At 41.8% G+C, this 13,350-nt stretch overlaps 1 protein-coding gene across 3 annotated transcripts in view; it reads right to left on the minus strand.

Moving 5' to 3' along the window:
* Window positions 1–2,518: 2,518 nt before the first annotated feature.
* The window catches only part of LOC146690971 (hyccin 2), a 50,872-nt gene continuing 40,040 nt past the window's right edge, over window positions 2,519–13,350 (minus strand). For 2 of the 3 annotated variants that reach the window (XM_085434207.1, XM_085434208.1), the window contains exons 10-12: window positions 11,749–11,836; window positions 11,356–11,512; window positions 2,519–6,921 (exon numbers count right to left, since the gene is read on the minus strand). In XM_085434207.1, coding sequence (XP_085290333.1) covers window positions 6,263–6,921; window positions 11,356–11,512; window positions 11,749–11,836 — 904 coding nt within the window. In that variant the 3' untranslated portion in view covers window positions 2,519–6,262. Of the gene's footprint in view, window positions 6,922–10,455; window positions 10,639–11,355; window positions 11,513–11,748; window positions 11,837–13,350 lie in introns of all 3 variants that reach the window. The other variant, XM_085434209.1, reaches the window with a different exon arrangement.

Below are 13,350 nucleotides of genomic sequence, written 5' to 3' on the forward strand. Positions count from 1 at the left end.
AACCCACCCATTTTATTATTATTGTTTTGTATTATTATTATGATATTACAGAGACGGAAACAAGCTTCCACAGACAACAAAAACCTAGCTCCTTGCCCTACTATTATCTAAATATTTAAAATGATAAGGGCCATATTAACTTAGCCATGTCTGCTGCTGTTTATGTCTTCGGCCATTTGAAGGTCATATGTTTCTAACGGTCATGCGCAAAGTCGTGAGAGCGTTTGCATTGGAAGAAGCGCACAGTTTTTGACTTCATGACTAAAGCCCGTTAATTTTGCATTTATTTTTGAAAAGTATTTGTTCATAAACAAGATAGAAAATCGATTTAAGAGACTAAATTAAAAAATAAATAAATCAACAACATGTCATATTACAATAACTCTTAAACAGAACTTAATAAATAATTTAAAAACTATCTCCAAAAGTTGATTCTGTTCATCTGGACGTAGCGTTTTGTGGGTGAAACGTTTCGTCACTCATCCAAGTGACTTCTTCAGTCTCAGCTGACTGTTTCCCCAATCTTATAAACAGTACATTTGCATAATGACTGAGGGAGGGAACAATGGGCTGGGAGGTCAGTTTCTTAATCTTAATTATGCAAATTCTTATGACCATTGATCAACAACCACTGACCAAAACCCACTGATCAATGGCCATGAGTACCATTCACAAAAAGTTGGGGAATGGCTGCAATCACAGCATTGTAAGATGGCGAAAGATGTACCCTTAGGCCCCCGGAGCTCTGCAGAACTTCAGCAGGACTCTCCGCAACTTAAATGTAAAAGCGTTAGCTCTTTTCTCAAAAATGCCCTGGTTACACCATTAGAATTGTACATAGAATTTATATTCTCAATTTCTTTTTGGGGTTGAAGTGCCTGGGAAGGGATCTCAACCTCCACTCACATCTTCCTTCAGGTGATCTCAATGGGTCACATAATAGGGTGAGGCAAGGTCTCACAATGGTGTCACCCAAAACCTCTGCTGATAATGACCCACGCCTTTTTTCACACCTTGGTGCAGATGTCGAGGCACATGATCAATAGTGGGTCAACAACCCTGTTAAGAAACAATTCACTAGGGGTTACATATCTGGGACTGTCCACCATTTGTGTTGATGCATGCTCAATCATCCAGGTAAGGAAATCCCAAAAAGTTAATTCTGTTCTTCTGGATGTAGTGTTTTCAGTGGGAGAAAAGTTTTGCCACTCATCCAAGTGACTTCTTCAGTGTCAGAAGTCACAGACTGAAGAAGTTGCTGTAGACCATCTGTTTCCAGGTCAAATGAGTTGTGCTTTCAGATATGCTCTTCTGCGTAGCTTGTTTGTATAAATGTTTTTTTTGTTACCTTTCTATCAGCTTGAAGCCATCTGGCCATTTCCCTCTGACATAACCAGGATTTTCACCCAGAGAACGCTTGCTCACTGGATATTTTCTCATTTCATCCCTGTAAACCCTGAAGATGGCTGTGCAGGAGACTCAGTACAGGAACAGGTGTACCTAATAAAGCGGTTGCTGAACGTATGAAGCATGAATTTACAGGACTATGCAGTAGTTTGTGCTATGTTCTTAGATTGTATAGATTTTCTGTTTGTTTTCCTATGCATATATTTTAATGAGTATTATTTAGCTTGTCTCCATTTCATCAGTTTTGATGACTCAGTCTTTAATGAGTGATGAAAAGTCTTTATTCATTCATCACAAAGTTGAAGTGCTTGACTGACTATTCATGTTCTGACAAATGTGAGAAAGGATTTGATTGTCTTTTGCAGAGGCGAGTCTGTGATATGAAAAATGCCTCAACTGTTTTCAGAACTGCATTAAGAGTGGTGAGAATTACTTCTCTGCTGTGACAACTGAGCCAAATCCATTACGAAAAACCGGAGTGAAGATTAACATTAGTGACGTAATTTCCGTCAAATATGGCGGTCCGCCCAGTTCCCTTCTTTAAAAATGTGATCAGGCAGGATTGAAGACTCAAAAAGCCCAGAGACACCGGCCATAAGGTCGCTCTGCATTCAGCACTATTGACTGTTACCAGCGTTGCTTGTTTCACAGTAGCTGTTCTAATTTTCTTTCCAATTTCCGTTTTCCCTGCCAGCAAAGCTGTTCTGACTCAGTGGAACCATTAGCTAACAGCAAATAAGCTAACACAGTCAGTTCACAAAATTAGCTGACTGAATTCAGACGACTAAGTTTTTATATTGTAGACAATGGGTTATTCTGATGTATTTAAAATATTTATTTTTGCATTTTTTGATACAATGCTCTGTATTGTATACAGATATTATAATAAAGGATAGTCTTTTAAATTTAAATAAAGACTTCTCTTGCTCAAGACCACTTAAAAACCCCCACTTACAATAAAGTCTGGCTCATTTAAATGAAATGTAAAGAAATGACAGGTGACTTGAGACTTTTGCAGTTATATAGTGAAACCAAACTGGGTACTAAAACTGGAAGTAGTCATGTGATGTGTAATGATGAGTGTACTAAAGCACTCACACACACTCAGATCCCTTACAGCACAATATTTATTCAACAATATACATTAATTTCTCTACATTTCAGACTTATGTTCATTTTTTTTATATTCATCTTGCTTCACCTTTGTACATTTATTTACAAGATTTAAAATAAGTCTTTCTCCATTTATATAACATCATTAGTACAGTGTAATCACATCATCCAGCAGCTTCCCTTGAAGCATTCATAATTGCTAATCTATTTAATACACCGACTGGCGTCTTTGAGCCACAGAGCAGCAAACTGACAGAAGGGCTCAACATGCACTCAGAGTCCAGGTGTCCATGGTCCTCTTAATTCACCCATGTAAGAGAAGTCGTTTGCTCTGTAGCACCACGCAGGGTGTATAAACAGAATCTTTGAATGGCGACACTGTTGAGGTCTTGCACCTTTAAAAATCATCTTAAATGCATGTGGCCCCTCCCACCCGACGAGGATCGGCGAAAGCCCGTCCACCAAAATAAAAAAATAAAAAGGAGAGGGTGGGGGAAATGTTGCATAGAATCAATTCTGATGTCAAGAACAGAAATTTTAGTGCTGCCATTTTTTATTTTTTTTTTAAATGTGGCTTTCTGATAATCTCCTGAGACCTTCCAGACCCCATTTTATATATATCTATATATCTATATATATATATATATATTTTTTGGTTTTAAAAAGAAAAAAATATAATAAATAGCTGTACCCTTTGACTTTAACAAAAAAAAAAAAATAGCATTGTGTTGGATGTCACATCCAACACAATGCTACTTTAAGAGACTAAAACCCTGCATTGAGTGTATTTGCACATAAATGGATGTCATTTCGATTACTATCTTGAGAGAGGTGGATGGATTAAAGTGCATTCTACTGTATGAAAACAAAGCCCACAGTTGTCACATGCAGGACAGGAAATGAACTTTATTTAAATAAAATATATTTTTTCCTTTATTGAAATTCAAATAGACTTAAGGATTTATAAGCTTATCTATGGCAGCTAAAATTTCCAACCACAGTCAAACTTTAACGTTCATTTCCCACCCTGATCACATGCAAATAACACTGCGTACGCACACACTCCCACACACACACTCTCGGACATTTGTCACTCTGTGGCAGCGTGCAGCACCAAAGTGGCTGCTGGTACCCCTCAGGTGAGGGGGAGTCGTGTGAATGACAAGAACACGTTAACAGTTTAAAAAACAAAACAAAAACAAACAACAGCCAAAAAGGTGCCACTCGACTCACAGCAAAATACAGTAAATGGGAAAACACGGCTCGCCGAGAGCCACACAGCACGATGACAGCAGACAGTGGACCAGGTGAGAGTGTGAACTGTAGCTACTCTCCTCTCTTCTTCATCCTCCACAGTCCAGTCCAGTTCAGGAGGAGGAGGAAGATGATGTGAGGCCAAAGAGCTGACTACTGAGGCTTTTTGGCCTGAAATGTGTAAGGCTAAAGCACACACAGGACTCACTCAGGACCAGGAGCAGCAGCTGTGAGGGTTTCAAGCACAGGAGCACGAGCGTGTGGGATTTTCACTGCACACTGAACTGACTTTTATAAATATATATATATATATGCATATGTATATATATTAATCATTCATTCTCTTTTTAAACAAGCACTTGAGCAAAACATGGAAATGCAGTACAACCGCTGACTACTACAGTACACAGACGCTTCATATACTGCTTTTATATGTGAACAGCTATACTAAGTGATGATATTTTTTTTTTATTTTTATTTTTAAATGGCAAATAAAGGTGAAGCTGCATCTAAGGGCACGTTGAACCATGTGTCTAGAGATCCCTTTTTTTTTTAAATTTTATTTTAAAATAAGAACAGCAGACAGGAGAAAAAAAAAGAAGGCATTTTTAAATTTAAGACATCCAAAGGAGGGGAAACCGAAAGTCCTTAAGGAGAGGATGCGTATCGGCACATCTGGCAAAGACGAGGACAAAACTCGGGTTTGGCTCACCGGGCATTTCATGCCAATGAAACAGCCGGCGCTTCGCAGGGCACTAAACATGCAGACAAGCACGCCGTGCTCAAATCCCTCAGCCCAGACAGGGGGTACTACAGAAGGCCAGCGAGCACTGCGCGCAGATGCAGCCGTTTCACAGCAGAGATCTAACTCCATGTATGTGATTGAAATTGCACTTCCAAAAAATAAAAATAAAAATCAAAGCAGGGCATTTTAGGGACTTAAAATAATAACCCAAATGAGACTGATTGATATATGACAGGAAAAAAAAGAAGAAAAGTCTGATGGTTTTTGTTTTGCAGGTAAAAACTGCACATGATGGTACTCAACTGAAATGCAAGGCCAGGATATTCAGCCACACTTGTCACACGAATGCGCACAAATCTTTACAGTGTCGTCACAGCTGCAGTGTGAAACCATTTGCAATCCTCCCAATTGGTCATCAGTCTGATTTTGAACCATTCTGCATTCTGATTGGGAGACACGTTTCTGAGTGGCAGGTGAACACACAATGAGGTAGAACAAAATGTTTTATAAGCATCCAATCAGAGCACAAAAACAGGCGGTCAGCAGTGACTGCTATACACCTCCAGAGGGCAGCACTTCACCGGCTCAGACATGACGCCAACACACAAGCTTTAACACAGACCTAAACACTCACTAACGAGTGCTCTTAGACGGAAGGATCCATTGAGCAGTTTGAACCGCAAATTTAACATACAGTCAGCAAAAGTGTGCACGGTCCAATGCAGTTATTCATCGAGATTCAGATTTTAAACCAAACCGCAAGACAAAAGTCTTCCCATAGCTGCACAGTATTTATTTCTCTAGATTTAACCATTTAAAATCTCGGGGAAGGACAAAGCCTCGACACCCTTCCAGTTTGGTTTTACAACAATCCTATTTGTTAGATTTTACAGATGAAATGAGAATTGTTTCTGTGACAAAAAACAGGTCATGGCCTTAACCCTAAAGAATCACTTGGGCCTGACAAACTACTGACACACACACACACACACACACACACACACACACACACAAAAAACCCTTCTTTGGACTCTGATTTAAAACATTTAAAGATCTGTTATTCATAAAACTCTCTGTCGAATTAAAACAAAAAACCCCAAAAAACAGCAATTAACAAGGAAGATAATCAGCAAGAACGATTGCACGTGAGCCCCGGGAATGAAGGAGAAGGAATGAAGAGACAGACCAACCAAGTCCCCCACTCTTCTCCAAATGAGCGACGGTAAGTGTTATTGCTGATTCATTTTTGACTGATTCAGTCTGGAAAACGTAATAATCTGAAATGTCACGGATGACCTACAGCTAGCCTGAAATCCTTGCAGATCTCCTCTCGTCACAGCCTCCCTTTGAGGAGAGTTTCTATGTGGAATGCTCAGCTTGGCAGAGAGGAGGACGCAGTGACACGCTGGACTCTTACACTCGACCGTAGTTACAGCAGGAGCAGCCGGTCACGATTCACTACTTTTCACGTTGTGCTGTCAGTGACTTCATCCACCCACGACGACAGCAGGTCTCAATTACAAATTTTAATGGATGTTTAACGGGGTGGAAACACAGCTCTGGAGATCTCAAATGTGTTTCAATTTCTTAGACACACACACACACACATACACAGACAGACGCACAGGTAGAAAGACGTCATAGTCGAGCTGTAGAGAGTCGCGGAGAGAAACTGCATGAATCTGTGTGTGTTATGTAGGTATTCGTGCGTGTGAGTGTGCGCGCCATTCCCTGCACTGGACGTTAGACCTGTGATATGATCTGCATGTTGAAGCTGGGGGAGCGTGACTGCTTGGTAAGAGGTGCTCCAGGAGACAGCAGGGCCTGAGCCTCCTCCGGCCTGAGCAGGTGTTCCTCCTGCAAACTGATGGTGGAGTGCCGGTGAGAACCCCCAGCTAGAAGCCCTTCCCTCTCAGAGCCTCCTGCCTCCTCGTGTTCCTCGCCATCGCCTCCGTTCAGGTTGAAATTCGTGCAGTCAAAGGACTTGCTGGAGGAGGTGCTGCCAGTCCTCACTAGCATGGGGCCCGCGGGGAAGCTCAGGTGCTTCTTTATGGGGCTCAGCTGGATGGCGTCCAAGTTGATGCTCGCTGGAGGCGACTGCTGCCTCTGTTGATGCCTCCTCGTGGCGGCCTGAAGATCCGCAGACAACTCCACCTGTTTGTCTGTCTCCCGCTCTTTCTCCCGCTCCTTCTCCCGCTCTCGCTCCTTGTCCCGAGACAGTCGCGCAGTAATGGCTTTCTTGATGCTGCTCGTGCTGCTGTTCAGGCTGCCACCCCTGGGCCCCACGCTGCCGCCAAGTTTGGTGCCGCTGGGCTGGCTGCTGTTCGACGCCCCAGAGGAGAAACCCTCGTCTGGGTCGTTGATATTGAAGGAGTCCTCCCCGCCGCTCATGCCATCAGCGTCTGAATGTGACGATGAATGAACATAGACAGAAGCAAAACAAAAGCAAAGAGAAATGTGAGTGAAATCACAAAATGCTGAGCTGAGTATGACCTGACTGAGCAAAACTTTTACTCTCATTTTATAAAACCTTCCAAACACGTCATAACTGCAAAGTTTCATAATCTATAATCTCGTCCACATGTCACAGAAGTTGCTGCTCTGGTTCGTTAACACAAAGCCGTGTCTTCTAATTTTTATTTACAGTGTTGTCAAATGGCTTGTAAAAATTTTAGCAGTAATAATGACTATGATTAGATGATTAGAAATACTCCAAAACAAATTAGCAGACTTAATTAGTTCCCCTTCTAAAAGTGCAACACTTTACGCTCGACAGACTGTGCTTCTTCATTATCTCAGTCATTAAGCACCAAACAGAGGTTCAGTTCAATAGACTGCATAATGACCCTGAGCTCTGATCCTCTGATGTAACACAGATTGACTGAAATCTGACCAGCTGTTTGTTTGGGCAAAGTGAGAGTTCAATACCCTGGCTCAAAGAGCTGAGTTTTTTTTAATCACAATATGCAATCGTCAATAATCTATAGCCTAATAGGCACGATATTTGGATAAAGACCTAAAGATTAAAACATTTTTAATCCATTTGTATCCTCACTTTGAAAGCTGAAAAGGAAAAAAGATGATAAAGTGTTAGAAAAAAAGCAAGTTATTGACATACAGTATGCAGGGTAAAGGCTGTTAAAAGAAGAGAGATGATCAGCTGTCTCTCTCTGTCATGCATCGTTGGGACAAGCAGACCCGGATGACAGGGAAACCACAGACAGCACCAGAAAAAGGAATGCAGAAAACTGAGAAGAAAAAGGTCTGGACTGACATGCACATAACATGAGGAGAAGACACATGCTCTCCTGCCCCATCCCTCGTCTCTCCTGCAGCACTGGCCCAGCGGTCACGTGGTTGGCCGGCTGAGATGTGCCTGCCAATCTGTGGAAAGCGCTGATGCGAGTCCAAACACCTCGCCAGATCAATAGCCTTCCAGTTAGAGCTGACAGCCCGCGAGGCTTAATGAGCCAGTCTGCAAACCACCACAGGCCAACCCAGTCCCCCCAAATGAAGAGTGGTATTGGTGATCTTTACCAACAAGGCTGCAGCCAGTGGTTTTTCCATGTTTTAGCCTTTTGACTACACTTTGCTTATGTCTGCTCATGCAACAGATTTATATACTTCCTGCCGGTTCCCAGTCATTTCAATGCGCTGTGAAATTTAGCCGGAAATATCTGAAATAACCATATTTTGTATTTCAGTTTTTAAGTGGGGAGCATTTTAAAAACTCTTCATGGTGCATTCAAGGTCAATCTGAGGAGCAGCATTTTAAAGTAAACCTGCAAAAATCATTGCTTCTGCAGAAAAAAGAAAATACACATAACCCGCAATATAGCTGAGAGGGTCAGTGTTAGCTTTGCAATTCAAAACAAAAATAAAGGGAGGAAGTGCTACTTAGCATACAAACTATCCATATTTTCCCTGTAAAGTTCAATGCTTTGTTTATGTTTAAAAGTTAAATCGTTGGTCACATTATTAATGAGGATGAACTTTGTGCTTTGCATAACAGAAATTTGGTGTTACAAGCTAAAACAGCACTTTTCAATCCGTAGGCGAATTTCATCTGCAGAAGTTAAGCTCACTGCACATAAGCATCAGAGTTTGTATTATGTAAAATATAAACCAACATACAAAAGAAGTAAACTTTAACTATATAATGATCGTCACTAATGGAAGATTTGTCCAGTAGAAGGCATTATGGGTAACTGTGTTTTTACATACCTGCGTGTTTGATGAATTTTGACTACAGCAGTGTATATTTGAAAAAGGACCTGTTTTCCTACCATAAACAGAGTCCATACATATCAATAAATACACATAAGGAATTCTTCCTTAAGAGTCTTTGATGATCTTCAGCGGCTCATTCTCATATGTTCTGGTTACAACGCAGAACGTATGAGATAGGATCGCTTTAGAACTAAAGATTTCTAATAAAGACTGATATTTAAATTAATTTTCAGATTGTTTTTAAAACCACAAAGTTTTGAAATAAACTAAAGCTCCTGCATCAGTCGGGCTCTTTTAAAAATCTGACATCATCAGTTCAGAGTTTTTAAAACTGCCCCCACCTCAGATTTAGCAATATTAAAATAGCACATTTTATACTTTTACTTTGAAGTGATCTGAGCTGAATGAATAATTTCCTCTAAGGAACTCAAAACAAAAAAGAAAAATGGTTGCGGTGCAAAGAATATGCTATAAGAAGTTTAAACATGCAAAGGCACAAGCAACTTTCAATTTCAATGCAATGGAGAGGCAAACAAACAGGTTTCGACTTCCTGCAAGAGAATCGCAACTAACTGACTGCTTTTGAAATAATCCCATGTTTCTCTTTAATATGTGGCAGATTTCTATCTAACAAAATCATGATAAAGGATTCTTTCAGAGCGGCGTTCAATGAAAACTCACTGGAAGAAGACGAGATGGCACTCAGACATACACTGACCACAAGCCAGGAAATGCGTCTGACGTTTCAAGATTTCTAAACGTTTATGAATGGAAATGGACACACATTTAAAGGATGCAAAATGGGCCTACAATCCCCGCTCGAAATAGTGGACTGACGGCATTCAATTTATAACTTGGCCTTTTTTTCTGATAAGCTAAAAGATCCGACGTTTCTTGTTTGAGCAGAAATCACTGAAGCTTGCTGTAGCGTGTGCATGCAGTGCTTGTTTTCACTCACTGAGCTGGTGAAAAGAAATGCAACATAACGGAACACAAACTTAGGACAGAGTAAAGGTGCTGGACTAATAAAAAAAGAAAGAAAAAGAAAACACCACAAACAAATCGGAGGTTCTCTTTCTGCAGGGAAGGGTGGTAGCAGCAGATGGGTGCTGCTGGCCTCACAGACCCAAAACTTGATGCTATCAAACACCTCAAGGGGCGAGTTCAGAAAGAAGATGCCGGATACTCTGAGCCCGTTTTGTAAAACTGATACATATTCCCTGTCAAAGCTGTAGAAAATATAAATCAATAAACCCAATTATCAAACAGGGAGAGTTTGGAAAGCGCAGAGTAGAAGGTCAAGCTGGACACTAAACATGCTCAGTGAGTGACAAGGGTGGAAGTTTAACGTTGAAGGCATGATGAGGGGAAGAAAGAGAGAACATGACATGACGACAGGCCCATGCAGAACGGCCACTAGCCAACCACACTTCCTTCAAACCCAGAATAGGCGACTCTTCCACTCTTAAATGAGGCAAAAACATAGCAAAGGTTTTGCATTAGAGGGGTTGTTGGCTGAGCGTCTTATAAGACTGGATGAGTTAGTATACTCTGGGGAAGTGAAGAGGCAGCCACAATGGAAAGGGCAGAGTTAACCGCCTCAAGCCGAGAAGGGGTAGTAGGAGGAGGGTTGGGATGATACAGATCGAAGGGGGCACCTCCTCCTGAGACCCGCCCTGCTCTGAGCGTCCGCCCCCGTCCCCTACCCTCGAGAGTGATGGGGGGAATGATGATGCTGCTGCTGCTGCTGCTGTGGTGGCTGTGTTGCCGCCCTCCTCTTTCCTCTTTAGCCGTGGGATCCCAGTGGGTGCGGTGGCGGTGTTGGTGCTGGGCGAGGCTAGGATTGACGATGAGGCTCAACTCTGCATCGGTTGAGTAGTCAAAACAATCTGGGAGTCAACAACACAGATGAGGAAATGTGTCGCTTTAGTAGCAGCAAGCTTCAATCAATTCGGGCCTCATCATAGCCAGAGCAGGCCTAACTACTGTCTCTAAATTCATATCCACAAGATATGGAAAAAATAGGAACTACCCCATAAATACTTGGTAAAATGGAGACAGTAGAAACTACAGGCATCATTTCGCTCTTCATCGTAACCAGTGAAACAAAGCACGTAATAGACAGGACAAGCAAAAACAGAGAAAAGAAAAGGAAAAAAAGAGCAATAAGGAGCAGTGAGTGGCACAAACACTGCAAACACAGACTATATGACCACAGTTGCATACAATAACTGACATGAAACACCATTTAGATGATGCTAATGGTGTAACTGAAGTACAGAGGAAACGGGTTTTCTTCTCACTGGAAAGGGGGGAAAAAAAACACCAGAGAAGTCATTTTCTCACCAAATAGCTCCTTCTTGCGGGCTTTTATAGATCAGGGAAAAAAGTAATAACCTGTAAGATTACAGTTTAAATCATAACCATGCACTTGCTTAACTTTCTTCTTCAAACTATCCTCAAGTGCTACGGATAATTCATGAGGTTGATGAAAGGGCGGGAAAAAAAAAAAAGTAATCTACTCTGCGTCCAGATTTACTTCCTGCACTGCGGCCTGGCTCGCGTTCCTGTGTGCTGCAGCCAAGATGGCAGATTTTAAGTCTCACCCTCTCTCTTCCAGCGGTGGCGTCGTATCGAGGCGGTGGTGATGGCCGAGATTGATATACGCCTGATGGTGGGAGTCACCTCCACCTGCAGCACCTTGCGGCCCCGCGGTGCGTCGGGAGCGCTTTCCGGCAGCGAGTTTTTCATGGCGTTCCCCAGCTGAAGTCGACACATGCACAGGTGCAGATCAATAAACAATTAAAGGAGCAAAGCCAGGAGGTATAACAAGATTTAAAGCCTGGTTATGGTTCGAATTTGAGGACAAAAAAAAAAAAAAAAAAAAAAAAAAAAAAAAAAAGGCAGATCAGAGCCATTATTTTACTTCATGGTTTTTATTTTGTCTCGGGATTTAATTATAGACAGGTGGGAGTTTACTGCTGTGCTGCAGGTCTTACCAGGAGAGGCTGGGAGTAAAGCTCCAGCTGGGCTCGGTACAGAATGTCCTCCAGAGCTTCTCGCCCCATCTCCCACTCTCCATTGTATCTGCAAATCACAACAAAAGACACACACACACACACACACACACACACACACACACACACACACACACACAGGCATTTAACAATGTCATGCTGCGAGCCTATCTGGAATGTCTCACAAGGTGCCTTGACGTCTGAATCATATCCTCTAATCTATTATTAGTTATTTAGTAATGCCTGCAGCTACAGCGAGGGCGTGGTGGATAACTTGGGCACGTATCTAAACAGAGGGATTATACTCTTTGTCACGCTGTTGAAATGCAAGAAAATAGGCTGAATTTTTTTCCTCGCAGTGAAATAAAATATAAAGCATTTAGAAAAGCAAACTTTATGTCACACATAAATGGTTTTCACAGTTACTAAATAGAATACTGGCACATTAATGGCTGCTAATTTGTGTAAAATTGTGTAAATGCAGGATATGGAAACATATTATAAAATTCCAATTGAAAATCAGCAAAGACTGATAAACATGTATTTAACTTGAAAATGTCCAATAAATACTGAATATTATCTTTGCAGAGCAAGATACTGCAAGATACTACCTGGACTGATGACCATGAAAAAAAAGTACTATGGAAATAATAAATTAAAATTGCAAAAACACCAGGAAGTGAATGGCTGAACTCTTTGATGTGGTCCTGCAAATGCAACAGTCATGCGAGCGGGGACAAATGTTCTGGGCTTCCTTTTAGTCTTAAGATCAAAAGAAATGGGATGAATGGGCAGGTAAAACAGACTCTGATGTTCACGAGGCTGAAAATTACTCTACAGTAGAATAAATTTCCAATCTGAACAGCACAAGTGAACGCTGTTTCTGTTTGTGATGTTCTGATATCCCAGCACATTTTGCTTCCTCTCTCGGCATTAGCGGCCATATTAACCTAAATCCCAGACTGTCCTCAGCTAGTGCCAAGTGTGAAGCTTGGATTCATGTTCATCTGGCCTTCACGTGAGTGAGCACTGAGGTGACCTATGGTAGGGATTACTAAAAAGGCCATTATTTTCTGTCATCTAAACTCACACTCACACACAGCCCTTTTTTTTCTCCTTTTTTTTGTGCATCGCCTGCTCCAACCTACTGATTTCTGCTCTGCATCCTCATGGAGGTGATGAGGCAGAATGCATGCTCATCCTCTCCCAACCGCTCTGCTACACCACTACTGCAACAGTAGTGATTCCAGTCACCATCGTATCAGGATATCCATATCTGAGGACTTGCTGTCATCGAGGAGCTATAATCAGCTTTGCAATGACTGTCCTCGTAGGGGATGAAATCACCTGCTTCCACAATGCGCTGCTGATGTAATCGCTCTCTACAGTGGGTAGCTTCTGCCCTTGGTGGCGCACTAGCATATGCTGTGAGGAGAATTTCTGCAGCAGCTCATGGCAAACTAGAATCAAGAAGACCCTCATTAGCAATGTTCCAGTGGCAAAAACAACATTATGTTGTGTTGCCCACAACGAGCAGCTGGCTACAGCCACAATAAATACAGAATCTCTTTTCAGCTTCATTTA

Source organism: Copadichromis virginalis, linkage group LG16 (genome assembly GCF_057382275.1).
Source record: "Copadichromis virginalis isolate Kocher_CV1m ecotype Utaka linkage group LG16, C_Virginalis_male_GT1.1, whole genome shotgun sequence".
NCBI lineage: Eukaryota > Metazoa > Chordata > Actinopteri > Cichliformes > Cichlidae > Copadichromis > Copadichromis virginalis.